Source organism: Mugil cephalus, chromosome 6 (assembly GCF_022458985.1).
Source record: "Mugil cephalus isolate CIBA_MC_2020 chromosome 6, CIBA_Mcephalus_1.1, whole genome shotgun sequence".
In the NCBI taxonomy this organism is placed as follows: Eukaryota; Metazoa; Chordata; class Actinopteri; order Mugiliformes; family Mugilidae; genus Mugil; species Mugil cephalus.
Genome location: NC_061775.1, coordinates 21,431,470 through 21,455,484, shown reverse-complemented (window position 1 = coordinate 21,455,484; position 24,015 = coordinate 21,431,470). Strand labels below are relative to the sequence as shown.

Sequence of the window (24,015 nt, the reverse complement as noted above, 5' to 3'; positions counted from 1 at the left end):
AGTGGTATGCACTATTCCCACATTTGATATTTTAAACCCCAGAAGTTGTCCTAGTAATACGTTTTCACTGGTGTTCCTGAGATTTTTCTTTTCTGGGGCCCGACACATCAGCTGATAACTTTGTTTTGGCCTTGTCAAAGTAATCCTCTTCATTCCGAGTTGGTAAACAGCATTGTTTTCCTCTTGCGTATCCTCTCAACCTAAAATAGTGAAACTTTCTGTTGCCACCTGAAAGAGGAACGCTGTTGCGTTTGATGTGTAAAGGTTTGCCTTTCTACGTGTACTGATTAACCCAAGTCAAATCTTATGAGACGACCTGACCAATCAGTGGTACTTACATTTGTGCTTATATGGGCATTTCAGCTGTGCAACAGTTAAGCCATCCCGGGGCGCATTGCAGTTCAAATTTAGCAATCGACTTCAAAGCAGCTATCGCAATTGTTAGGGTCCACGCCGGGTGGAGTTTAACAGAAAGAGGGAACAAGTAAAAAATCTTATCGCCAGCCAAAGATTCCCACGCTTCCTTGTCAGTTGTGGTTCCAGCTGTGGTCTCTGAGGGCCGCCCCCTCCCCCCCCACAGAATGAACTACCCACGTCACTGCGGTCTGTCAGCTGATCCCAACTTACTTTACGCTTCTTATCCTGGTGCCTCCTCCGTGCTCCCAGCTATGTAGTAAACCATCATCTTTAGCAGTCCACTACTGTTACTTCTGCGAGAGACAATGCCACAGTGCAGTTTATAGTTTGCTGATGTGTGATGTAATTAGAAGTGACTGTTACTGTCAAAATAGTGCAAGGCTGGACTACCACTGTGCAAAGCATGCAACTCCCCAGTGGTTCTTGACCACCTCATCAGTCTAAATGCCTCTGAGTTTTTGGTTCATCACCGTAATTAGTTGTATAAAAACGTACAATATGAACTAAGACAAGCACTCCACTATTATGTAGTTTTGTAGCATTACTCTACGCATTGACCTTTCCGATTTGTTCTGAAAAACTAGAGATCTGGATTTTTAGTTTCCACCCTTTGTGGTTATTGACGGGCCAAGCCTCCTGCATTTGCCAATCAGGGTAGGGTTTACTTACCATGGCGACCTTGCCCCTTTAAATTGATTGGGTCATGAAATGTGATGTAACTATGGTGGTAACTAGGTCAGGCCCTTAGAAAGATGCTTGGTTTAGATATCAGAGGAAGGGGTCATGGGTCCCGGTTGCTTATTGGGTGGAAACGGGCGTCGTTATTGAGGTTATTTATAGCCCCATTTCCATCAAAGTTGAGCCTCTGTGCGAAATGTAAATAAGAACACAATGCCAATGATTTGCAAATGAACTCAAGCCTACAAAATAATCTCTAACGTGTCTTCCAGGAATCTGCTGTACGTGAACCCGCAGAGTCTTAACTTCGCCAACCGTCAAGGTTCCGCCCGCAACATCACAGTGAAAGTGCAATTTATGAACGGAGAGGATCCAAACAATGCAATGCCGGTACGCCGTATTCCAAAAGAACACAATTCTAGGTTCTCAATGCCAAATGTTATTCTGATACCATTCCTTTAATTCCTCAGGTGATATTTGGGAAGTCCAGCTGTGCAGATTTCTACAAAGAGGCCTACACAGCAGTGGTATACCATAACAGGTAAGTGTCTTCTGGTTCTTTTTTTCAGTGTGCATGGAATCAACAATCAATCCACTGGAGCTTCACAACAGCTTAAAAACTCTAGTTGAGTGGGAAAAAATATTTTTACCCAGATAACGAAACACTTTGAAATGTGACCCAGAGTATCGGTGACTCACACCATTGGAATAAGAAAACAAACAAATAGATGAGCTCATTTCCCGATACCACTGACAAATACTGGACTTCAACACAAGTTCCTGGTGCAGTCGTGTTTCAGCTGTTGCAGCTAATTACACGGCTGTATTTGAGTTTCTGTGTTTGGTTCTGTATTGCCAAATTGGGGAAAATATATCATCATTTTGCTTGAGTTCAGTCTATTTTCAAGTGTTTCTCAAGTTGCAGTGCGTTGTTCATGGTAGCAATGCCATAAATGTGTGTAATTGTTCCATTATTTAAGAATTAGTTTATCTCTGATATTGTCATGTAACGTCCTTGAAGCAAGATTGTCCCTGTCTTTTTGGGGTCTCTGTTTTATCAGCTGGTGTTATGACATCCAGAGGTTTGTCATTTCTTACATCAGAGGTTACACTCTTGTGTCTAAAACGAATCAACTTGTGAATAGTAAATAGTGTCACTGTGACTAAATTAATCATGCAAAAGAAGTAGAAGAGGTGTTATTAGGTGACAGTTAATACAGTTGGCCTTTCCTTCAATTTATCAATAATATTTGCAACATCTCTCTTTTATGAGATTTGATCTAACAAGCCAGTAAACCATTTAATTTCCACAGTGATCAAAGTTATTCTTAGTGCTGATCCTTCTTCTTCTCTTTTCTGGTCCAGAACCAAAAATGTGTGTTCCCATGAGAAATGTGCACTCTTCTATGACCCCTCTGAGCGGTTGTGGTCATTTCCATCCTTGAGACAGTCCTAGTGGATTTGTTGATGGAACTGCAGTTGCTGTTTGTTGTTTGTCTCTGACCATTGGCCTGGGGGAAAAGTTTCCTCCTGTGGGACCTTAAGGAATTCACTTAGAGCGGATAATGATGTGTTACATAAATTCATTATTTTTATTTATTTATTTTATTTTAGATCACTTGCATGGATGGTAATGGAATTGATATTAGTACAAATGTAATATAAATGTACTAATAAACTATTTTATAGCTAGTATACACACCAGCCAATTTATGAAAATGCAGCGCCAACCGTTTTCACTTGCTTCCAGAGCTAGTTGTGTGAAAATCTTTGGGCCAGTGGAGAAAAGAAGTAAAGACTTTCAGTACAGAACAATTGACCTGTTAGCCATCGACAGAAGCTTTGTCAGAGTTTTAGTCGTGTAGTCTGTTCAGACAGTGGCAGATCCATAATCAGCGTGGATATAATTAGAAAGCAGAGTGACGTTGAGATGCCTGAACCGTGTGACCCTAACCTCTCTACGTAGTTAGGAATGTGAATCTATTTTGAGGGCGCTGCCTTTCCTGACCTGTGCGTGAGCTTGCGTCGCTGAATAAGTTTTTACATAATTGTTATTAATTGCTGCAGATCCCCCGACTTCCACGATGAGGTCAAGATCAAGCTGCCCGCCTCTCTGTCAGACCACCACCACATCCTCTTCACCTTTTACCACGTCAGCTGCCAGCAGAAGCAGAACACACCACTGGAGACCCCAGTGGGATACACGGTATACGCGGCACAACCACGGCAGCACACGATTACACGATTACTGTGGTTGCATTTAACACAATCGGCCTTTGTCAGGTGACGTCACGCTCACAAAGTCATGCATTTTGGGTCATTGATGCCATTTTGATGGCCAGTGCCCAGTTATAGGTAAAAGATATGACGACTGAATCAAATTTCAAACTTTATTCTCCACACAAAAGAAACTTCAAACTCAAATATTAGATAGCTATTAGATCAAACTACCAGATAGTTTGTTATGTCCAGGTCGAATGGATCGATATTGTTTATAGTGACCAACTTGGCCAAATACACGTCCCTGGCATCTTTGCTGAGTTTGTCTCGGTTTCTGCTCATTTGTCTTCTGTTTTTCCATTTTCCATCTTCAGTTAAACCGACCCTGTCGTCTGCTCACGTTTTGTTTATCCTCCAGTAACCATTGAAAATGGGGACGGGTGACATGTCACTCAAGTGACGGTTTAGGCCATTGACTAATCCACACAGAGCAGACCTGTGTGCATGCCACTGAAATGTTGAAATGGCTGCAGAGTATATATTTTAATATGTTTTATTTTCCTTCTCCAGTGGATCCCCATGTTGCAGAATGGGCGTCTGCGAACGGGACACTTCTGTCTTCCAGTATCTCTTGAAAAACCACCGCAGTCCTACTCTGTTCTGTCCCCAGATGTAAGGCAATTTTTCATAAGTGTGCAAGTTTATTTAAATTGTGAATGGATTCATTAAACAGTTAAACAAAAAAAAAAAAGCCAGTTGATGTAGATTCCCCTTCAAGAAGCCTTCAGATCTTATTATTAAAAGCAGGAATGTTACAAAGGTGTTACTGTGTTTCAGGTTCCTCTCCCAGGAATGAAATGGGTGGACAACCATCGAGGAGTTTTCAATGTTGAAGTGGTGTCTGTTTCAACTATTCACACACAGGTATTAGCTCCGTATACAGCAGCTTTTCCAGCCCTCACCATGTACATACACGTTGTACATCGAAGTGTAAACTCTTACATTACTAAAATAACCATCTAATGTGAGATAAATCACTTTTATCGTAATATTAGTTGACATGTAATCATTTCCATGAGCGTCACGCAGGCAATAATTTGAAAGTTCAGGTAAAGTTGAGACAAGCGACCGCACAATATTTTCACTTTCAGACGATAATTCCTTCCCAGCCTGAGTTTATTAGTGGGTAACTCTTACCTTGCCAGTAATTTACAGAATCTACTAAATCTCTATGTCGGCTGCGGTGCAGAGGACTTCACTGTGATTCAGAGGAGCTTAACTGCTACTAATATGCTCATAAATCACTGCTTCTGGCTCAGGTTAAACTTGCCAGGTTCTCTGGTGTTTCTTATACTGTAGTAATGTTCGTTTTGTGGTTTTTACTCAGTTGGCCAACTAGCCTGTTTAGAGTATAGACGAGTAGATCCAAGCTTACATTAGTTTGACACCTTTCTTTCTCTTTCTTCAGTTTGGTAACTTCTACTTTTTTCGTGTTTTATTATTATTATCTTTGTCAGATTTATCTGTTCTTCGTCTTTTCCGTTCTCTTACCATCCTTCTCTGTGAATTAATCCATTCCTGCCGTGCCAACATGTGTTTTGCTCGCTCTCTCCCCTTTGCACTCCCGACTGTTTCCCAGGACCAGTACCTGGATAAGTTCTTCGCCTTGGTTCATGCCCTGGATGAGCACATGTTCCCGGTCAGGATAGGAGACATGCGCATCATGGAGAATAACCTTGAGACCGAGCTCAAGACCAGCATTGCTGCCCTCAACTCTTCCCAGCTGGAGCCGGTTGTTCGATTCCTTCACCTTCTCCTCGACAAGTTGGTGTTGCTTGTAGTGCGCCCGCCAGTCATTGCCGGACAAATAGGTATGGTACTGAATTGCACCACCTAAAAAAAATTAGTTGGAGAAGGGCTGGACAATATAACCATGATATTTTTCATTTTTCATTCTGCCAGTGTTGTGGTATTTTTATTTTTTTTTCCATGTATAATCATATGTTCACAACATTTTCTTCATGTTGAGAGAGGAATTAATGCAGTAGATTGACTAAGGATGGACTATTTTACTGTGATGATGAGTAAATATTAATCAAGTAAATAATCCCACACTAATAGTGAAACAGGTTTGCATGGCCCTGTGTTAGTACTGCCCGCTGATGTGGAAGTCTGGGGACCCTAGAGAAGAATTAAACGTTAAGATGAAATGAAGAAACAGGGACAATTACAGTTTCATTTATTTTGACACATTTATTCATATTTAAACTGCTACGTCTGTAATGCCAATAGCAGTGCGACCGGCTACCGTAATAATTGTAGTCTGTGCGAAACATTTTTTTTTCGCACTCATAAAACTAAAATTGGGGACGCTTTCAGGGACATCTATAGCTGGAGGACAGGTCATCCAAACTGGGGACTGTCCCCAGAAATCCTAAAAAAAAGCCTTAAAAAACCCAAACAACCGACAGCACCTTTTTTTGGCCTCTCGTTCTGCCGGTTTATTTGTCAGCGGGCCTTTCCATCTTCACCACGCCTCACAGTGACGCAGTCACACCATGTGTGTTCAGAAGCGCTACATTAAAAATGTCTTGTCTGAACACTGTGTAATCAAATATACCGATTTGTCAATATTAAAAACTCATTTCATAACGAAAACAATACTGGTATTCAGTATGAACCGGTATACCACCCAAATTAAGTGCTTAATTTGAGTTTTTGCTTTCACAGTGTCTGTATGTGTGTGTATTCTGCACAGTAGCACTAATGCAGAAAACTCTCCTTTCCGTTCAGTGAATCTGGGCCAAGCATCCTTCGAGGTCATGGCGTCTATAGTGAACCGGCTCCACAAGTACCTAGACACCAGCCAGGACATGCACGGCCGCAACAGCCTCCTGTCTTCCTACATCCACTACGTGTTCCGCCTGCCCAGCGCCGACCCCAACTCGCCATCGCCAGGTACTTTACGCTCAGTACACTTTACCTCATTTTTCTTGATTCTGGATCTTGTGTTTTCTCCTTTTAAGTTAACTACACCTTACCCCCCCTCCCCCCAAACTCTCCTGCACTGGGTGCCTATGACCTAACCTGCATGTCATAATTTTCCGTCTATTTCTTTTTTATCTTTTGCATTTTTTCCTACTTCATCCATTTTGTCTTCTGACCGCCCAACACAGACCCCAACTCATCCTTACCAGGTACATATGGTCCAGTGTCGTACGTCTCAATCTGTTTTACCTTTTGCATGATAGTTACAGTTGTCTCTTCAAGTAACATATTCGTTGGGATATGATTAGTACAGTTGCTGTGTTTCTTCATTAGCTCCTAAAGCATACATTTCCAAGCCACGCTGGTTGTGACTCAAATAATGAATTAAAAAGTACGTTCATGAGCTGTTGTCAAGCTGTAATAATTAGGTTGCAACGGCGCATCCAAGTTGTCCCATTGTTCTTCTTTTGTGTGTTGTCCCAGGCCCCGGAGGCTTGGGCGGTTCAGTTCATTACGCCACCATGGCTCGCTCAGCTGTCCGACCGGCCAGCCTCAACCTCAACCGCTCCCGTAGCCTTAGCAACAGCAACCCGGACATCTCCGGCACGCCCACGTCTCCTGACGATGAGGTGCGCTCCATCATCGGCAGCAAGGTAAGGTTGTCAAAGGACAAAATATTCCGTTGATTCTTACGCTCAGAAGGTTATATGCGGTCCTCCTCTGGACAGAACCATTCATTATTTTGGGCCCTTGTCAGATATCACACTTAATTATTTAACATACTCATATATATAGACTCTCAAATTGATTCAGGATGGATTTTAGACGGACTTAACCCATGCAAAATAGAGGCGTCTGTATCCACAGTGACCCAGGGGAACGTGTAAACATGTAAACTGTAAATCCGATGCTTAAACATGAGCTCGGACATCTTATCTCTCTAACCTCCGTAACCGCAACCTGTCACACACACACACCCACACACACCCACACACACATGCATGTGCAAACAATGCTCAGCGTGTGCAGGTAGTGAAAAGCACACACAGATAGTGTTTCGTTTACAGCCAGTCAACATGCTACAATAACACATTGTCTCAGTGGTCGTATATCTTTTGTGAAGACATTAACGGTAGCAGTGTTGTCAGTCTTTATTGGCTCGCTTTGTTCTTTTTTTTTTTTTTTAATTTCATTTAATTTATCTGTTGTCATGTTCTGTCTCGTATAATTTGTGATTTTCCACCTCAAACATATTTTTAACCCAAAAAGTACATGAGCAGTGAGTGAATGATGTAATGTGCCTTTCTGATGGTCTTGCTGTACTTAATGTAATCACGATACGATGGATGCATCCCCCCCTTTTAATGAATGTTCCCTTTGCTGCTAATACTAAACTGAGCATTTCTTCTCTTGTCTTTGAGGGAGGGCGAGTTATATTTCACACAAAGAGAGAAAGGGAGAGATATACCCTATGTGCTTTGCTCCTCTGTGGTGATGATCTGGATTTTCTAATTTACTGACTGCTAACGTTTTTGGGCCCTTGGCATCTTCCAGCAGTCCTGACCTCTGAACCTCTTTAACTTGTCATTGTTCCTTCCCTCCTCCTTCCCCCCGTGCTGCTCGCTTGTTCCTTTGCTTCCCGCCTGCCTCGTGTCCTTTGACCTTGGCACCCCTAGGGCTTAGACCGCTCCAACTCGTGGGTGCACACCATGGGCTGTAAGAGCGCCCCCTGGGGATCCAGCCCCGGGTCTGCTCCAGAAACCATGCAGGTGGTTTTATGAATGCCCCAACCTCCACTCTTACCTCACTACAAAACCAACCTTATTCACACAGTGAGGGATACTGGGATATTGAAGTTTTGGTTTATTTGTGTGCTTTTGAGTCAGTGATGGGAAGAGAATTGTTGGGATATGGGTGGAATCCCCATCTTTAGTAAGGTTTCGATTTAAATAATAAGTTTCTCCAAACCAGATGGATTTCTAAGCCATGCACAATGTAGCATCCTTCAACACAAAAGACCAAAACTTCAGAATATTGCAGTATTCTGGTAAACTTTAAACCACAACCCTCCCATTATCCCATACATGGGAGTCACAGCCGTCTCCATGACCCTCCCGCTAGATTCTCAGGTGTCATCTCTATTAGCTTAGCTCCTCTAAACACCACTCTTTTTCTCTGTAGTTGCATGAAATATAGTCTAAAATAGTGGATTATTGCAATGCCAGTTTTGACCCACGGCAGCAATTTCTTGGACACGTTTGTCCTCCCCTCCATCCCACCTCTTGTTCATCATCCATTTCGGGTTTACAGTGGTCGGTTATCGCTAAATCTGAAGCTGATCTTTCTGTGTGGTCGTACATATCACAGAGGATTGTTGGAGTGATAGAGAAAAAGAGTAGTGTTAGGAATCCATCAGCGGACTAGATTTAAAAAAAAAAAAAAAGAAATACATTTTCTTTCATTTATTATTTCCTTTTCTCCTTCCTTGACTTCCTCCACCCTCCGCCAGTATTCCCTGCATGACCTTCCGCTAACACCGCATACCATTCACTTTGTCTTTGGAGCATGGCGTATCTGTGAGGGTGAATGTGTATCAACCAGAGGTCCTCGTCTGCTTCACTTTCCATCTTCATGTGATGTCGCGTCCTCTGTCATTTTCAGTTGTCATGACATTAGCCTTTGTTTGTCACTTATTTACACATCAGGTAACCAACATAAGGGTCATTTTGCATATTGTAATTATATAATAAAACCTAAATAATCAAATTATAGTCAATGTGTCTACACGGACAGAGTCTGCACACTATCAGCATTTAACCTGGGATGGAATAATAGAAAATCACTTTAGTCTATCAGTAATAAAACCTTTGATATTTTTGCATAGCTTCCCTTTATCCTGTTTTATGTGTGTGTAGTTTCTCCCAGAGGGATGCAGAATGATGCACAATTGAAATCAAGTAAAATAAATCAGACTATTGTATCCATTTTGCATCTCTCTCTCTCAAACTACTGGTGTAGCGTTTTTGTTTAGATAACGGGTACAACACTTTCACGTGTTGTGGCCCTGTCCTGTGTCTAATCGTTTTGTGTCTTCATGTGCGAAATGTCTGTGCAACATATCACTGTAAAAGTCTGTACGTATGTGCGTGTGTGGGGGCACATCTGCTCGTGTGCTGAGGGCGAACGTGCAACCCCACGCTCCCGTTGCTCCTCCACTAACCTTGCTGTCACCGTTCCATTCATCCCACTCATAGGCCATGGAGCGCTGTGGCAATCGCATGTCTTCGCACACTGAGAGCGCCAGTTTCTTGCAAACTTTAACAGGACGGTTGCCCACAAAAAAGGTAGAGCCACTCGCACCGGGGGAGGAGCCAACCCCGCCCACCTCTTATTTGCCTCGTCACCTCGTCTCGTCTGTGGATGTGTGCCTGTGGATTGGTTGGTGTCGTGTTTGGTCGTTGTGGAGTCTTGTTGAATGCTGTATGCCATCGATCTTGCCTCTTGACCTGAATATGTTTGAGGAGTTTATGAGTGACGGTTGTCGTCTGGCTAATGCTGACCGCTTTGTACAGTGCGCTGTGTCCATGTAGTCTGGGAAGTCTTCGTTCACGATGCATCATTCGGTCAGCCGCGCAGAAATGCCAACACCTTTTGCCTTTCAAACAGGTGCTCTCAAGTTAGAAGAGATATATTGCCCAAGCAAACAGATGGTTAGTTTGGTAGCATATTCTTTATTAAAGGGTTATGCCACCCTTATGTGAGATTTAGTCACTCACCGTGTTCCCTAGAGTTGGATAAGTGAGAAAAAGCCTTTTTAAATTGGTACAGGCATCGTTACAATCCGACAGTGCAGGTGTTAGCTTTATCTTAGCATAGGCGCTGTAATGTAGTGTTGTTGATTAGCCAGTCGTCGGCAAAAGTGATAAATGAACTCAAGAATTTTCCTAATTACTTCTTGTGACCTGTACGTTCACATCGAGTACAAATGTCACCTGAAAACCCCGAACTTCTGTCAACACACCGGCGTGACTGGTTTTGCGTCGTGTCTTTGCACCTGGCAGCGGTGCTTTGTCGGAACATAGTCCCAAGTCTATATCTGCCCTAGGCAGCCCCTTCGTGTTAATTGCATTGACATTTGTACTCCATGTGAATGTACAGGTCACAAGAAGTAATTAGGAAAATTCTTGAGTTTATTTATCACATTTGCCAATGACTGGCTAATTGACAACACTACATTTTCAGCGCCTATGCTAAGGTACAGCTGCACTGCGGATTAGGATGAGGCCTTGACCGACTCGAAAACGCTTTTTCACACTTATCCAACTCTGGGGAATGACTGAAATTCACGCAGTGATGGCATATCCCTTTAGGCGTACAGTAAAATGGCGTCCCAGCAATTTGGTAGGCAAAGTAGCTTTTCCCTTAGAGTTTTAAACCAGATTACTCAGTCATGCTCAGTATATTTAGTTAACCTGACTGTTTACACCGATCAACCACAACATTAAGTGAATAACACTGACCATCATTTGGAACAACTCCAAAAAAAATAAATAAAAATAACGTGAAAAAACAGCACAAGATGTTGACCTGGCCTCCAAATTCACTGGATCCCAAACTGTTCAAGTATCTGTGTGATGTACTGGGATCCGGGAGGAGAATTTCCCCCCATAGGACCCAAAGACAGGACACTATCACAAGGCCCATGTCCATTCTCCGATGAGTCACAGCTGTTTCGGAGACGCAAGAGAAACCTACACAATATTAGACAGGTGGTCATAATGTTATGCCTCATCGGTGTAAGTCAATTCTGATATCTCTGTAGAAGTAGCAACAGGTTCTAGTAAACTAAGATGTCTTGTAGAACTGGAGTCATATGGGTTTAAAATTGGGCTAAAAATCAGGTTGTGCAGCTATGTGAACACGATTTAGGAAGACTTGCCAGATTCTGGACAGGGGTCAGTGATTTAGCCAGACTGTGTTGGATGTTACTTTTGCATAAAAACACACTCAAAGATGAATGTTATTTATGCACAATACACAATAGAGAATGAAGCAATGAAATCTGGTCACCATGCAAAATGAGAATTTCTTCTCCACATGTCTAAAACATGTTAGAACTATGTAGCATTATCAGAAAGTTCCTACTACTTACTTATTACTAATATATGTAGTTTGCATGGTGCTAAGAGGCCATCTTATGTTTTCATAGTAAGTCTTCATGAATCTATTTATAGGAGGTTTTCGGTGTTGATAACCTGAAGTGTAACTCCTAACCTCACTTTTTGTTTCATGAAACTCATTTCCAGTGTTGTGAAGCAGGAGCTTTACAGGACCTTTTTTTTTTTTTTTTACAAAATAAATCAGGTTAATTTGAGTTTTGGGCTAGAATTACATTTATTTATTTATTTTAAGTGAAATGTCACTCATACATTACATTTAGGAATCCTGTTTACGAGATATGCACCTTGTAGACTGAACTGTGTTTTGTGTTCGGATACTATTTCTGATGCCTCACATTATTTTTGTTTGGTTCTATTGCTTTTTTTTTCCCGTCTGTCCCTCCCGAACCCGCCCCTTGGTGTTTATCTATTTTGAAAATCCGACTCAGCTCTTCCATGAGGAGTTGGCCCTCCAGTGGGTGGTGAGCAGCGGAAGTGTCCGGGAGGGCGCTCTGCAGCAGGCCTGGTTTTTCTTTGAACTCATGGTGAGAAAGTAAATCTGTGTCTCACGTTGCTCTTCCTCTGAAAACAAATACGACGGCTTATATTTCATCTTCACGTCGACCACAGGTGAAGAGCATTATCCACCATCTTTACTTCACCGAGCGCTTAGAGTCACCCAGGAAGAACCGTTTCCCTGAACGCTTCATGGACGACATCACAGCTCTGGTCAGCACCATCGCTGGCGACATTGTGTCTCGCTTCCAGAAGGTACATAACTAAGTGACTATCAGCTATCAGCACACAGGTGTAGAGTTACAAACATTGCTGTGCTTCACAAACGGTTTCTCATGTTTCTCATCCCTTAGGATCTGGAGCTGGTGGAGAGGCTGAACACCAGCCTGGCTTTCTTTCTCAATGACCTGCTGTCAGTCATGGACCGAGGCTTTGTCTTCACCCTAATCAGGGCGTACTGGAAGCAGGTACGTGATCTAGAAATCTCAGCAGCTTTCACCGTGGGCATGCAGTGCAGTGATCAATTTTGAGATTTTTTTTTTTTTTTTTGCTTCATTAACATTCACACAACTTCACACAATCTAGTTTAAAAAAAGTGCTCAAAATGCACATATATGTGTTCATTTCAGAACACTTCGTCTGTGTTGTGCCTCTAATTTACTCTGAAATTCGTTAAAAGTCAGCTTTCTAAGCCGGCTCATAGTCACGTCTCTACCCCGACGTATGAGGTACCGTTGTGAAGCTGTTGTTCTCCTGCAGAAGTCTGTTGAGTCCAAATATGGTCATATCCTTTGTGTTGGCGACCAGTCTCTCATCATTGATGTTTCACACTTGAACTTTAATCTGATATTTTGATATTATATATGATTATATGAGGATATGACAAGCTTTGGTTTTGGTACATAGTGGTTTCCAATAAAAGCATACATGGCTTTGCAATGTAAAACTAAAGGCTGTATTTTGACAGTATTTGGAGATTTATGTGTTAAAAAGACGTATCCAAAATTCCAAAAGTGTAAATACCCGGAAATCTAATACATTAACAAAATGAAACCATAATTTTGAACGTCACTTTAGCCATTATTCAGATTTCTGTCCTGGAGATGTATGCAAATTAATGCATATTTAAGTAGGTAACAGATCATTTGCATGCTTACATATACATTCATGGAAAAATATTGTAGTTATGTAAGTAATCAACTATCTATTTGTTATGAATGTTACTCTATTCACCTGTAGTGTCGTGCCTTAAATTGCAAGAATTGAGGATTTTCTTTCTTCTGTTGAATGTCGGATTTATAAATGAAGCATTTCAGATTTTCAGAATATATAAAGCTGCATTTATGAGGATCTTTCAAGACTTTAAATGCCATTTTTCTAAAATGTAAAATAAGTTCACAGCGTTTTAATAGTATCTATTTAAAGGTTTCCTGTTTCCTGTCTCTAGGTGTCCACAAAGCTTTACGCTCTGCAGAACCCAACCCTGGAGTCTCTGAGGCTTGATTTCCTGAGAATCGTTTGCAGCCACGAGCACTACGTCACCCTCAACCTTCCCTGCAGCCTGCTCACCCCACCTGCCTCCCCCTCTCCTTCTGTGTCCTCCGCAACTTCGCAGGTCAGACAAAAATAGACGGAGGGCGATTAACCACGTCATGGCGCAGATCACTTGTGTCTCCTGTCTTTGACAAACATACACCCTGGAAAGAAATTTGAATGTTTTCTGTCTTTTTGTGACTGTCTTCTCCCACAGAGCTCGGGGTTCTCTACCCATGTCCAGGACCAAAAGATAGCCAACATGTTTGAGCTGTCTGTGCCCTTCAGAGAGCAGCATTATCTGGCTGGACTGGTACTGTCTGAACTATCAGTAATACTGGACCCAGAAAATGAAGGGTTAGTATGTCAGCAAAGAGTTTGAGGTTAAATATTACATCTCTTTGTTTTTAACATGTGTATCATTTTTTACCTTATCATTGCAGGATGTTTGGTCTACATAAGAAAGTGGTGAGCGTTGTTCACAACCTCCTGTCCAGCCATGACTCCGACCCACGATACGCTGATCCAGAGGTCAAGGCCCGGGTCGCCATGCTTTACCTGCCTCTCATTGGCATTGTCATGGAAACACTCCCACAGCTCCATGACTTTACAGGTACCGACGATGAGCTATTTTTAACATAAATTAATGGACGGTTTAGGCCTGTGTGTCAATTTGATAAACCAAAAACCATACACAGACGCTAGCGTGCACCTCTGTGTGTTTCTGATTTAGTATTTCCATTTGCTTCTCTGGCTTTGCATTTTTTTTACTTAATTGTTTTGGATCAATAAAGATGGAACACATAGAGGAAAGGTTAACTGAGGAGGTTTGGAGACGCAAACGTTTATATGAATCATCTTCGGCGAAAGTTTTAGTCGCAATTGTTGAAAGCGAAGTAGGAAGTAGTAACAAAAATGAACCTGACTGGCAAAAAAGACACTAGGGTTTGGGAGGCATTTTGCAGAGTGAGCCCGAATGATGTGTGCACAAGTTGAAATCTGGGTTTTCTACCAACTGGCCTAGGCTACATGCATAGATTACGACGTCTACATCCCGCAGTACTTTAAATGAGCCTTAAATTAAAAAGACCACAGGCTTATTGCCACAGATGCTTTCATGCGGACTTTTATCGCTTCTACTTTCCTAATATCATATGATAGTTATGCAACTATTTGCTCAGTGTGGAATACGTTTCGCTCGCTAATGTTGTACCACGTTCTTCTCTTCGTGCTTCACGCCACGCAGTGCTCTAATCAGATTCCCCTTTCATTGAATGAAGACTGAGAGTGAACCGAGTTACGCTGTGGCACAGATAAGCAATATAATGTGGCACAGCGTCAAATACCCCGAGCTTTTCAAACAAATGCGCCACTGGAGTAAGATTGACCTTTAATAGCATTTTCTCTGTAACCTAAAAAGATTATCAGTTGACGTGCAAATAAATGCTGCCCCCATCATAAACCTCCGTTCATTCCTGTCACATTCATTGTCCTGCTTCAACCCCTTACACCAGTGAACCTGCCTTCCTAGGCCTTCTTTAAAATGTAATTATAAGCTTGTATTTAAATGCCACATATACAAAAATGTGAACGCCAATTGAATTTCTTGGCATCAGTTACTTGCTCGCAACACTTCAAATTTCTTCTTCCTTTTGTTTTCAAAGCGCAATCACCTTTTCCTGCATTTATTTTGTTAACTAGAGTCCCACAACCAGTGGGGTCGACCAGGCGGTCCCCAGGGAGCGGCGGTGGGCAGCGGCGGGGAAGAGGCAGAGGGAGACGGCAACAGCTTGATCAGTCAGACTGTTGCCATGGCGATAGCCGGCACCTCCACCGCCTCTCCGATGTCCCGACCGAGCAGCTTCTTGCTCAACTCGCAGGTGAATTTGTGTTCGAGAGGAGCTGCGGAACAAAGTGGATGTCAGGCGTTATCCTTGCACACTTGAAATATGAAATTACTTTTACTGTGTGTGTTTTGTACAAGCAACCCTTTATTGTTATTTTTATTATTTTAGTAAACCGTTTCTTGCCGATCTGTCCAGGCGAGTCGTCAGCACGGGAGCTTCTCGGCCGAGTCGAGCCGTAGCCTGCTCATCTGTCTGCTGTGGGTGCTGAAGAACGCCGACGAGATGGTGCTGCAGAAGTGGTTCACAGACCTGTCGGTGTCCCAGCTCAACCGCCTGCTGGATCTCCTCTACCTCTGCGTTTCCTGCTTCGAGTACAAGGTAACACCAACGGTTTGGTCAGAATTAACCGCTAGAATTTAACCGGCATATTAACCACTACAGAGGTGGAAAGAAGTTTTCAGACACCCATAACATTTTACACAACCTTAAATGTTATCATAAAATATTTGTGGAAATATCTTTTAGACAGGCACAAACAAATACGCCTGATATTTTCTTTGTTTATGGTTCTTGACAGTTTCAATAAGTCACTTCTCAACATTGTTGGTATCGAAGTCAACAAATAACTGTGTCCTAAAGTGAACAAAGAAATAAATAAACCATCACTTCCTGCATTAGGTTGCTTGTTTTAGACTTTTTTTTGTCTCTAAAAAACTTTTAAATGTGTTGATTTTATAAAGACACGAAGCATAGCAACAAAAATTGCCTTTTAATAAGAATTCTCTGGTGGATCACTGGTACCGAAATGACCCAATAATCAAAATTTCTTACGTAGCTTTATGAAACTAATCAATTTAAGTTTTTTAATGGCTTTTTTTATGATTTGTGTGGTACTGTGGCTGTGAAATTGCACTTGCACTATTTCACAAATGCATGGGGATGTCCAGAAACTTTTTTCCACCACTGTATTGCTGTTATAATGTTTTGTATGTGCTTTATTAGTCATTAGACTAGTATTTAAAAGTTGTGACATGCTGTGGTTAATGTGCTTTGGCTACTGTGGTGATAAAATATTAAAAATGGTGCTGCTTCCTGGGCTACGATCACCTAATCCTTCCTGCGTATTTCAAGCACTTTCTACTATACTTAACGTTCTCTTTTTCTGCGGTTTACTTCCACCTTTCCTTTCATTACTTGCTAACCTGCTTTGCTTGCTGGGTGCTGTGCTGCAAATAACTTCCCCGCTGTGTGTTCTCTGTCCGTCCACTCACCCTGTGCATCATGGATACAAGGCCCATGTTGTGTTCACCATGCAGGGGAAGAAGGCGTTCGAACGCATGAACAGCCTGACCTTTAAGAAGTCCAAAGACATGAAGGCCAAGCTGGAGGAGGCCATACTGGGCAGCATCGGGGCCAGACAGGAAATGGTGCGACGCAGCCGGGGACAGCTAGGTGAGGGCGCGGATTCTGGCGCACGCATGCTTCAACCCGACTCGGTCACGTTTTTTTACTGTGTACACTCGACCTGTTTCACCACTATTTAAAAAAAAAAAAAAAAGCAAATAATGTTTCTTCACCATTTAGAGCGGAGTCCATCTGGCAGTGCTTTTGGCAGCCAGGAGAACCTTCGATGGCGGAAGGACATGACCCACTGGAGACAAAACAGTGAGAAGATGGACAAGTAAGCTCCTTCTAACTCCACGTTCACTTTCCTCATTCTTGTTTCATTCACAGAAAAACCATTAAGGAGCTCTTTATTCTTTAAATGATATTCTGTATATTTGAAGAAACACCTGTAAAAATGAATCCTCTGTCCATATAGTTTCCAAACTTCAAGGAAATCATCAAAAAAACCAAAAAAAACAAATGAGTGTGCATTTCCATCCACTTCCACAATACAGATCAATGGTGATGCTAATTCACATATCCAGATTTAACCAGTGCAGATGAAGAAGGTCCAACAAGGCGAATTCATTTTAAGAGCTCTAGTCAAATCTCAAACTGTAAAAAGACATTTCCTTACATTTTCACCATATGTCATTTATTTGTTAAAGGCAGGGTATGTCATTTATTTATGGCGTTATTTTGTCTAAATTCGATAGCAAATTCGATTCAAGAGAGAACTATTGACTAATGTGCCTCCTCCAGGTTGTATTTACAGGCTTTATAAAAAAATCACCCTGTGATGTTAAGACCCGCCCACCCAACTCTCCACTAGCTGTTAGCTCAGCCTACTGCCTGTCACTCAAAGCAGCAACACCTTTAATTATTCAGATTTTTTTATTATTATTATTATTATTTTTTGGGGGGTTTTGGCCTTTAATGGAGAGGAAAGTGTAGAGTGACAGGAAATGGGGAGGCAGAGAGAGGGGAATGACATGCAGGAAAGGCTTCACTGAGCTAAACACCATCCCAATTATTCTGAATTTTAAACGTTAATAAAAAAATTAAACGAATGAGTTAGAAAAAAACAGTACAGTTGTTATGAATAGTGGAATAAACCATTGAGGCCAAAAAATGTTTTTGTTCCAGGCTGTAAACATGTTTAATATTGCTGTAAATGTTGGAGCCAGCCTCAAGTGGCCACTCAATGAACTGCAGATTTTTGCACTTTGACATGGGCTTCATCGCTCAGACACGGAGGCTGTCGCCTGGTTTAAGTATGATCATGAGGAGGGTGGAGTGTAACTGTGGCTGTAAACAAGAAGGGGGGAGGAGAAGGGGTAGTGCCGATAATACATACCCTGCCTTTAAATCGGTCTCCATACAACAAATTCTGACCTCAGCCAAACAAAGCACACTTTAAATCCATGTTAATGTGTGACATGTTTTAGAATAATCATCAATAAATTCTCTTAACAAGATATTATTTATCAAGAAATATATGTACTTCACAAACTCAGATCTATTTTTCTGGATTTACAGATGAACAGAATCAGATTCATGATGTTGTTGTGTTTTTACCAGCAACTAAAGACGTCTGTTGCATTCACTTCTATAGCTTCACCGTTTCTTTCTTTCTTTTTTTTATTTTGTTTTCCAGATAATGACAGAACAATATAGAATTTTGGCTTAGCGTTTTCATTTCTATTCGTTTGTAACTTCTGTTACGGAATTTGTTTTCTGTTAATGTCCATTTGTTCTCTCATGTTGCCGTGTGTTTATGTAGGAGTCACAGATCAGTCAGGTACTGTATGGTCCACATTTGCTGTGTGCTCCTTTCAAATACCCCCCCTCCCGCTTTAGTGCCTCTTTTAAGTTGCACCGTCATGCATGTGGGAATTCAGACAGTTGAAATGGACAGAAAGTGAATCTATTAGTTCTGACACAAAGAACTCGGCTTTTTAGCGTTTCAGCGTTCATTTCCCTCCATTTGAACTTTTTAAGTTCGCACATGCACATCAGTGCACATGCAGAGACCCCTCTGATCCTGGTTCTGACCCTTGAATCCCCAGCCCCGTCAGTCCCTCTGTCCTGGTAACAGCATACTCTTATGTGTTGGGGTTGGTAGTGGTTGCCGTGGGCCTGATTTGCTTTTTTAACCAGTGTGCTTCTTGTTTTTGGGTTATTACGCGTGTGTTTCCCTCGTTGATGCTGCTGCTGCAGAAAAACAAAATACAGGAGAAACGTAGCAATAGTTAATTTATTTTGAAATAAAGTTGCTTTTGTAAAGAGCCCAGTTTAATATCCTCTAACATAGACGTTTAGGATGTGTGTATTTACAACATTTAACTCCAGTGTTGCTCTTGTAGAACAGAAATAGAGTGTGTAGCTCTTTGCTTAATTAACAACAAAGAACAATCTCCTTTATGCATTCAATCCAATTAGGTATGTAAATTATAAGTTTACTCTCTCTTACTGGATCAGCATGTATTATTGCTGCAACACTACATTTAATCTGGGCCAAGATACAGTTTTACCATACTTACGAAACAATACAATACTGTCAAGTATTGCATTTCGTATATACTTACACCTCACAACTGTGGCTGAGGTTCCTCTCAACACATCCAATTTTCTTCTTCAAAAGCTCCTAAATTTTTTATGATTCCGTGCAGTGGCTTGAATGTGGTGTCTGGAAGCTCATGCAACATTCAGCACTCGGCACCGCCGCAGCACGGGAGTTAATTTTATGACATTGTTTCTTGATTGTAGGACGAGAGCCGAGCTGGAGCACGAAGCCCTTATCGACGGCAACCTTGCGACGGAGGCCAACCTAATTATTCTCGACACTCTGGAGATCATCGTACAGGTGTGCGAGCGAAACCAAACCTACTCAGCATTCATAAACATGCACGTGCAAGTTTAAATTGAAACTTATGTTGTCCTTCTCCTTCCAGACCGTGTCCGTGACAGAGTCCAAGGAGAGCATTCTGGGCGGGGTGTTGAAGGTTTTGCTCCACAGCATGGCCTGCAACCAGAGCGCCCTCTACCTCCAGCACTGTTTTGCCACGCAGAGGGCTTTGGTGTCTAAGGTCAGACCGCTGGACTTTTTGGCTTCTTTGTAGTTTCCTCAGAGGGTCACGCTAACGTGATTTGTCTTTCTGTTTCTTTATGCAGTTTCCAGAGCTGCTGTTCGAGGAGGAAACCGAGCAGTGTGCCGATCTGTGCTTGAGACTGTTGAGGAGCTGCAGCAGTAGCATAGGTACCATCAGAGCCCACGCCAGCGCCTCCCTCTACCTCCTCATGAGGCAAAACTTTGAGATCGGCAACGTGAGTACAGCTGCAGAACAAAACGTTAACGACCCCAAAGTTTGTGTTTTATTGAACCTGGAATGATGGGTTGGAAAGATTTTTGGAATATAGTTTACACAACAGCACTGCAAGTTAATATATAAGAAAGAATAATGGTTAGTTTGCCAGTTCTGTTATTTTATTTGTATTTTCACCTTATTTAGCACAAAACTAAACTCTGCCAGTTTGTGCAAAAAATGCTTTGTTATAATGAAGCCAGGCTTTTCACAGACTCCTTTTACAAGTTCAAGCTGGAAAGGACGTTTGCACTGAATTAATATTTCTTTCCAACTTCACATCTATCCCTCAAAAGCCGGCAGACTTTTCCCCAATTTTTCCAATCATTCTTCTTCTGCAATTTTAGAACTTTGCGAGGGTGAAGATGCAGGTGACCATGTCTCTTTCCTCGCTGGTGGGAACGTCTCAGAATTTTAACGAAGAGTTCCTACGTCGTTCTTTAAAGACCATCCTTACCTATGCAGAGGAAGATCTGGAGCTGAGGGAGACCACATTCCCTGACCAGGTACCGTTTTTATCCATCAAGTTGGTTATCTGTTGACCATCACTGCATTAGAATGCAGAATAGACAGTTTGATTTTATATATCGAATGTGCAGATTTTGACTTCACCATAACTTGTAGGTCTTTTATTTATTTCTAAAGATTAAATACTGAGCGGTATATTTATCCTGAGCTCTCTCTTCTTACTTCCAGGTCCAGGACCTTGTATTCAACCTGCACATGATCCTGTCAGACACAGTGAAGATGAAGGAGCACCAGGAAGACCCTGAGATGTTGATAGATCTCATGTACAGGTACAGCACACGTGCGATCAAGCAGGAAGCACCTCTTCTCCAGCCAAATCACCAGTACCTTGATCTGTACGTGCATTCTGTCTGCGTCCACCTCTAGGATCGCCAAGGGTTACCAGACATCTCCGGACCTGCGGCTGACGTGGCTCCAGAACATGGCTGGAAAGCACTCTGAGAGGAACAACCATGCTGAGGCCGCTCAGTGTCTGGTGCACAGCGCTGCTTTAGTGGCAGAATACCTGAGCATGCTGGAGGATCGCAAGTATCTGCCTGTGGGCTGTGTCACCTTCCAGGTAGGGACAGCTCTGGCAGAAATGTAGGTGTGCGTGCATCTCTTTTGGAGCCATCGGCGCTAACGAGTGTGTTGAATGTGTTGCTCTAGAATATTTCCTCAAATGTGCTGGAGGAATCCGCAGTCTCCGACGACGTGGTGTCGCCAGACGAAGAGGGCATCTGCTCGGGGAAATACTTCACCGAGCTCGGTCTCGTGGGCCTCCTGGAGCAGGCTGCTGCTTCTTTCTCCATGGTGAGAGATGACGTATGGGTAGATGTTGGCTGTGATGTTGCTTCCTCTCTCATTAAATGATTACATGTACAACACAAAGGCACAAATCATACGTACTGTTAGGGCTGGGCGGTATATCGGTTTATACCGAATACTGGTATTTTTTTTTTTGTCATGATACGAATCTTTAATATACCTGGATACCGGTGTATTTGATTACACAGTGTAAGGAACGCTGTACCACCACGCTGTGTTGCTTGTTTAGGTTTTTTTTAGAGTGGCCAGACGTCCCAGATTCCTGGGGACAGTCCCTATTTTGGATGACCTGTCCCCCGGCTAAAGCTGTCCCCGAAAGTGTCCATAATTTTAGCTTTTTGTGAATGAGGAAAAAAAAGGTTGCACGTAGACTACAGTTATTACGGTAGCCGGCCGCGCTGCTATTGACATTACAGACATAGCAAACTGTAATTGTCCCTGTTTCTTTATTTAGTCTTGATAATATTTATTAGATAATATTTTATTAGATTTCCACACCAGTGGGCAGTGCTAACACAGGGCGATCCAAACCTGTTTTACTACTAGTGTGGGTTTATTCTGCAATATTTACTCATCATCACAGTAAAATACAATTTACTGCATTAATTCCTAACTCAACCAGTAGAAAATGTTGTGAACACCTGATTATGCATGAAAAAATAAAAAAAAAAACTCTGATATACCATCATCTTTATCTTCTGGTGCTCCACTGATGTTTGTGTTGCTCTCTTGGCCAGGCCGGCATGTACGAGGCGGTGAATGAAGTGTACAAGGTACTCATCCCTATCCATGAAGCCAATAGGGACGCAAAGAAGCTAGCAACCATTCATGGTAAACTGCAGGAAGCCTTTGGCAAAATTGTTCATCAGGTAAACACACACACACAAAGTTAGAGCTCCTCTTCTACACCAGTGGTTAGGCTGACACTGAATTTTTACTGTAATGAGAAGACTGCATGTTGGATACATAAAGATAAAACTTTCATCGTGTTCTTGTGTAAATCCTTTAAGATTTGTTTGTGTCAGTTGCTGTTAATCGTACCTGGATAGTCTCATGACCCTTTGCATAAGCGCAGAAGGTAAAGATCCTTCCTGCAGGATGTTATATTCACAAAGAGTAGGAGGATTAAGTCTCTTATGAGCTGTACCGCACAATAACTCGTCACAGTAAGCAGAAAAAAAAAAGCTGAATATTTATCTCCCTACACGTCGGTGTTCAGACGGACACAGCTTTGCACGATATTATTATTTTGCATTTTAATTCCGGTCCGTGTATGACTATGCCTGATACCTGGCATGCTTTATTGACTTCATAAAGTATGAAACTGAGGATGCATGAGAATGTGGGAAGAGATTGTGGTTGTCACAAAAGTCCGTCTGCGTGTCCCATAATGATGATGTCAGGTTACAGCGTGGGCGGGGTCACTCCCAAAAAAGTTCTCCAGCTCGACCACTTAGTAACTCGGATGAGTTTTAAACCACTCGTTCTCCTTGTAACATTGTGTGTGTGTGTGTGGAGAACGCGCGCGTGTGTGTGTGTGTTTTGTCGTTCACGTGTCCTGTATTCTCTTTGTTACACAGAGTACTGGCTGGGAGGTAGGTGGCTAAACAGTTCCTGCTTGGCCCTTGCTCATGTTGTTTGTATTTTTTTATTTACTCTCATCTTTTTTTTATTTGCTAGCTTATGGGCATCACGTTGCTCTCTTTGCTTTGTTACATACATCCAAACCATTAACATCTGCAGACAATGTCAGCTGTCTGCCCCCCTCCACCCCACCACCTCTCCCCGCCACCACCCCGCCGCCCGTTGGGGGGGGACACTCGCTGTACGAACGGCAGCACCCTTCACCGTTTCCTCTCTCCTCCCTCCTCTTACTGTGCAAGAGGAGCATGTTGTTGTTTTTTTTTTTTTTTCAACGTGACAGTGTTGACAGGCTGTGCATGGGAGCCACGGTGTGTGACACTAACGACCGAAGTCTCGGTGAATGCATCACCCGCACAATTCGCACTTTCCTCCCCCCCCCCCCCCCCCCCCCCCATCCTCATCTCCCGTCTGTCTTCCCGCGCGTCAGTCAGCGCCGCGCGCACTCCACTCGTTGACTGGCCTCCGCTGTCACACTTTCATCTCACCTTTTAACCACAGGGCTCGATTTCAGTGCAGCGTTTTGACGCGAGCGGTATCCTCACGCCGGCCCTCCCGCTCTGGCCGCGGGGGCGTTCTCGCCACACGCGATTAAATTTAAAAAAAAAAAAAAAAAAAAAATGAGGCTTTTAAAACGCGAGGCGGCGCAGACCTCGGGTCGAAGCTAAAAGCCAAATTAGGGTTTTTCCAAGAGGGTCCGCCTCACCGCAATCTCACGATTACGCCATTTATCCCCCTTTTGATTTGGATTAGCTGTTACTGTTGCTCTTTCTTTTAATGGTTTAAACTAAATCGACCCCTGATTTATTTATTTATTTGTTTATTTCCATCCATTCTGTTCTTTTTTTGTTAACAGTATTAACCTCTGAGTTCTCATGATTTGTTGCATGGACGGAGAACTCGCTGTTCCTTTTAGAAATACACTAAAAG

The 24,015-nt window shown here is 42.5% G+C and overlaps 1 protein-coding gene across 18 annotated transcripts in view; it reads left to right on the top strand.

Annotated features, from left to right (window-relative positions):
* dock7 (dedicator of cytokinesis 7) overlaps positions 1 to 24,015 on the top strand; it is a 46,785-nt gene that overhangs the window by 16,982 nt on the left and 5,788 nt on the right. For 3 of the 18 annotated variants that reach the window (XM_047588262.1, XM_047588261.1, XM_047588269.1), the window contains exons 15-45: positions 1,368 to 1,485; positions 1,566 to 1,636; positions 3,163 to 3,301; positions 3,886 to 3,987; positions 4,153 to 4,239; positions 4,955 to 5,186; positions 6,109 to 6,273; positions 6,492 to 6,512; positions 6,787 to 6,956; positions 7,980 to 8,072; positions 9,558 to 9,647; positions 11,912 to 12,007; positions 12,093 to 12,233; positions 12,332 to 12,445; positions 13,426 to 13,593; positions 13,729 to 13,868; positions 13,955 to 14,124; positions 15,213 to 15,391; positions 15,554 to 15,736; positions 16,651 to 16,810; positions 16,943 to 17,039; positions 18,528 to 18,545; positions 19,514 to 19,610; positions 19,699 to 19,833; positions 19,919 to 20,071; positions 20,457 to 20,615; positions 20,806 to 20,906; positions 21,004 to 21,196; positions 21,286 to 21,429; positions 22,182 to 22,313; positions 23,025 to 23,039. In XM_047588262.1, the coding sequence (XP_047444218.1) occupies positions 1,368 to 1,485; positions 1,566 to 1,636; positions 3,163 to 3,301; positions 3,886 to 3,987; positions 4,153 to 4,239; positions 4,955 to 5,186; positions 6,109 to 6,273; positions 6,492 to 6,512; positions 6,787 to 6,956; positions 7,980 to 8,072; positions 9,558 to 9,647; positions 11,912 to 12,007; positions 12,093 to 12,233; positions 12,332 to 12,445; positions 13,426 to 13,593; positions 13,729 to 13,868; positions 13,955 to 14,124; positions 15,213 to 15,391; positions 15,554 to 15,736; positions 16,651 to 16,810; positions 16,943 to 17,039; positions 18,528 to 18,545; positions 19,514 to 19,610; positions 19,699 to 19,833; positions 19,919 to 20,071; positions 20,457 to 20,615; positions 20,806 to 20,906; positions 21,004 to 21,196; positions 21,286 to 21,429; positions 22,182 to 22,313; positions 23,025 to 23,039 (3,883 nt within the window). The remainder of the gene's footprint in view (positions 1 to 1,367; positions 1,486 to 1,565; positions 1,637 to 3,162; positions 3,302 to 3,885; positions 3,988 to 4,152; positions 4,240 to 4,954; positions 5,187 to 6,108; positions 6,274 to 6,491; positions 6,513 to 6,786; positions 6,957 to 7,979; positions 8,073 to 9,557; positions 9,648 to 11,911; positions 12,008 to 12,092; positions 12,234 to 12,331; positions 12,446 to 13,425; positions 13,594 to 13,728; positions 13,869 to 13,954; positions 14,125 to 15,212; positions 15,392 to 15,553; positions 15,737 to 16,650; positions 16,811 to 16,942; positions 17,040 to 18,527; positions 18,546 to 19,513; positions 19,611 to 19,698; positions 19,834 to 19,918; positions 20,072 to 20,456; positions 20,616 to 20,805; positions 20,907 to 21,003; positions 21,197 to 21,285; positions 21,430 to 22,181; positions 22,314 to 23,024; positions 23,040 to 24,015) is intronic. The other 15 variants (XM_047588277.1, XM_047588266.1, XM_047588268.1 and 12 more) reach the window with 13 other exon arrangements.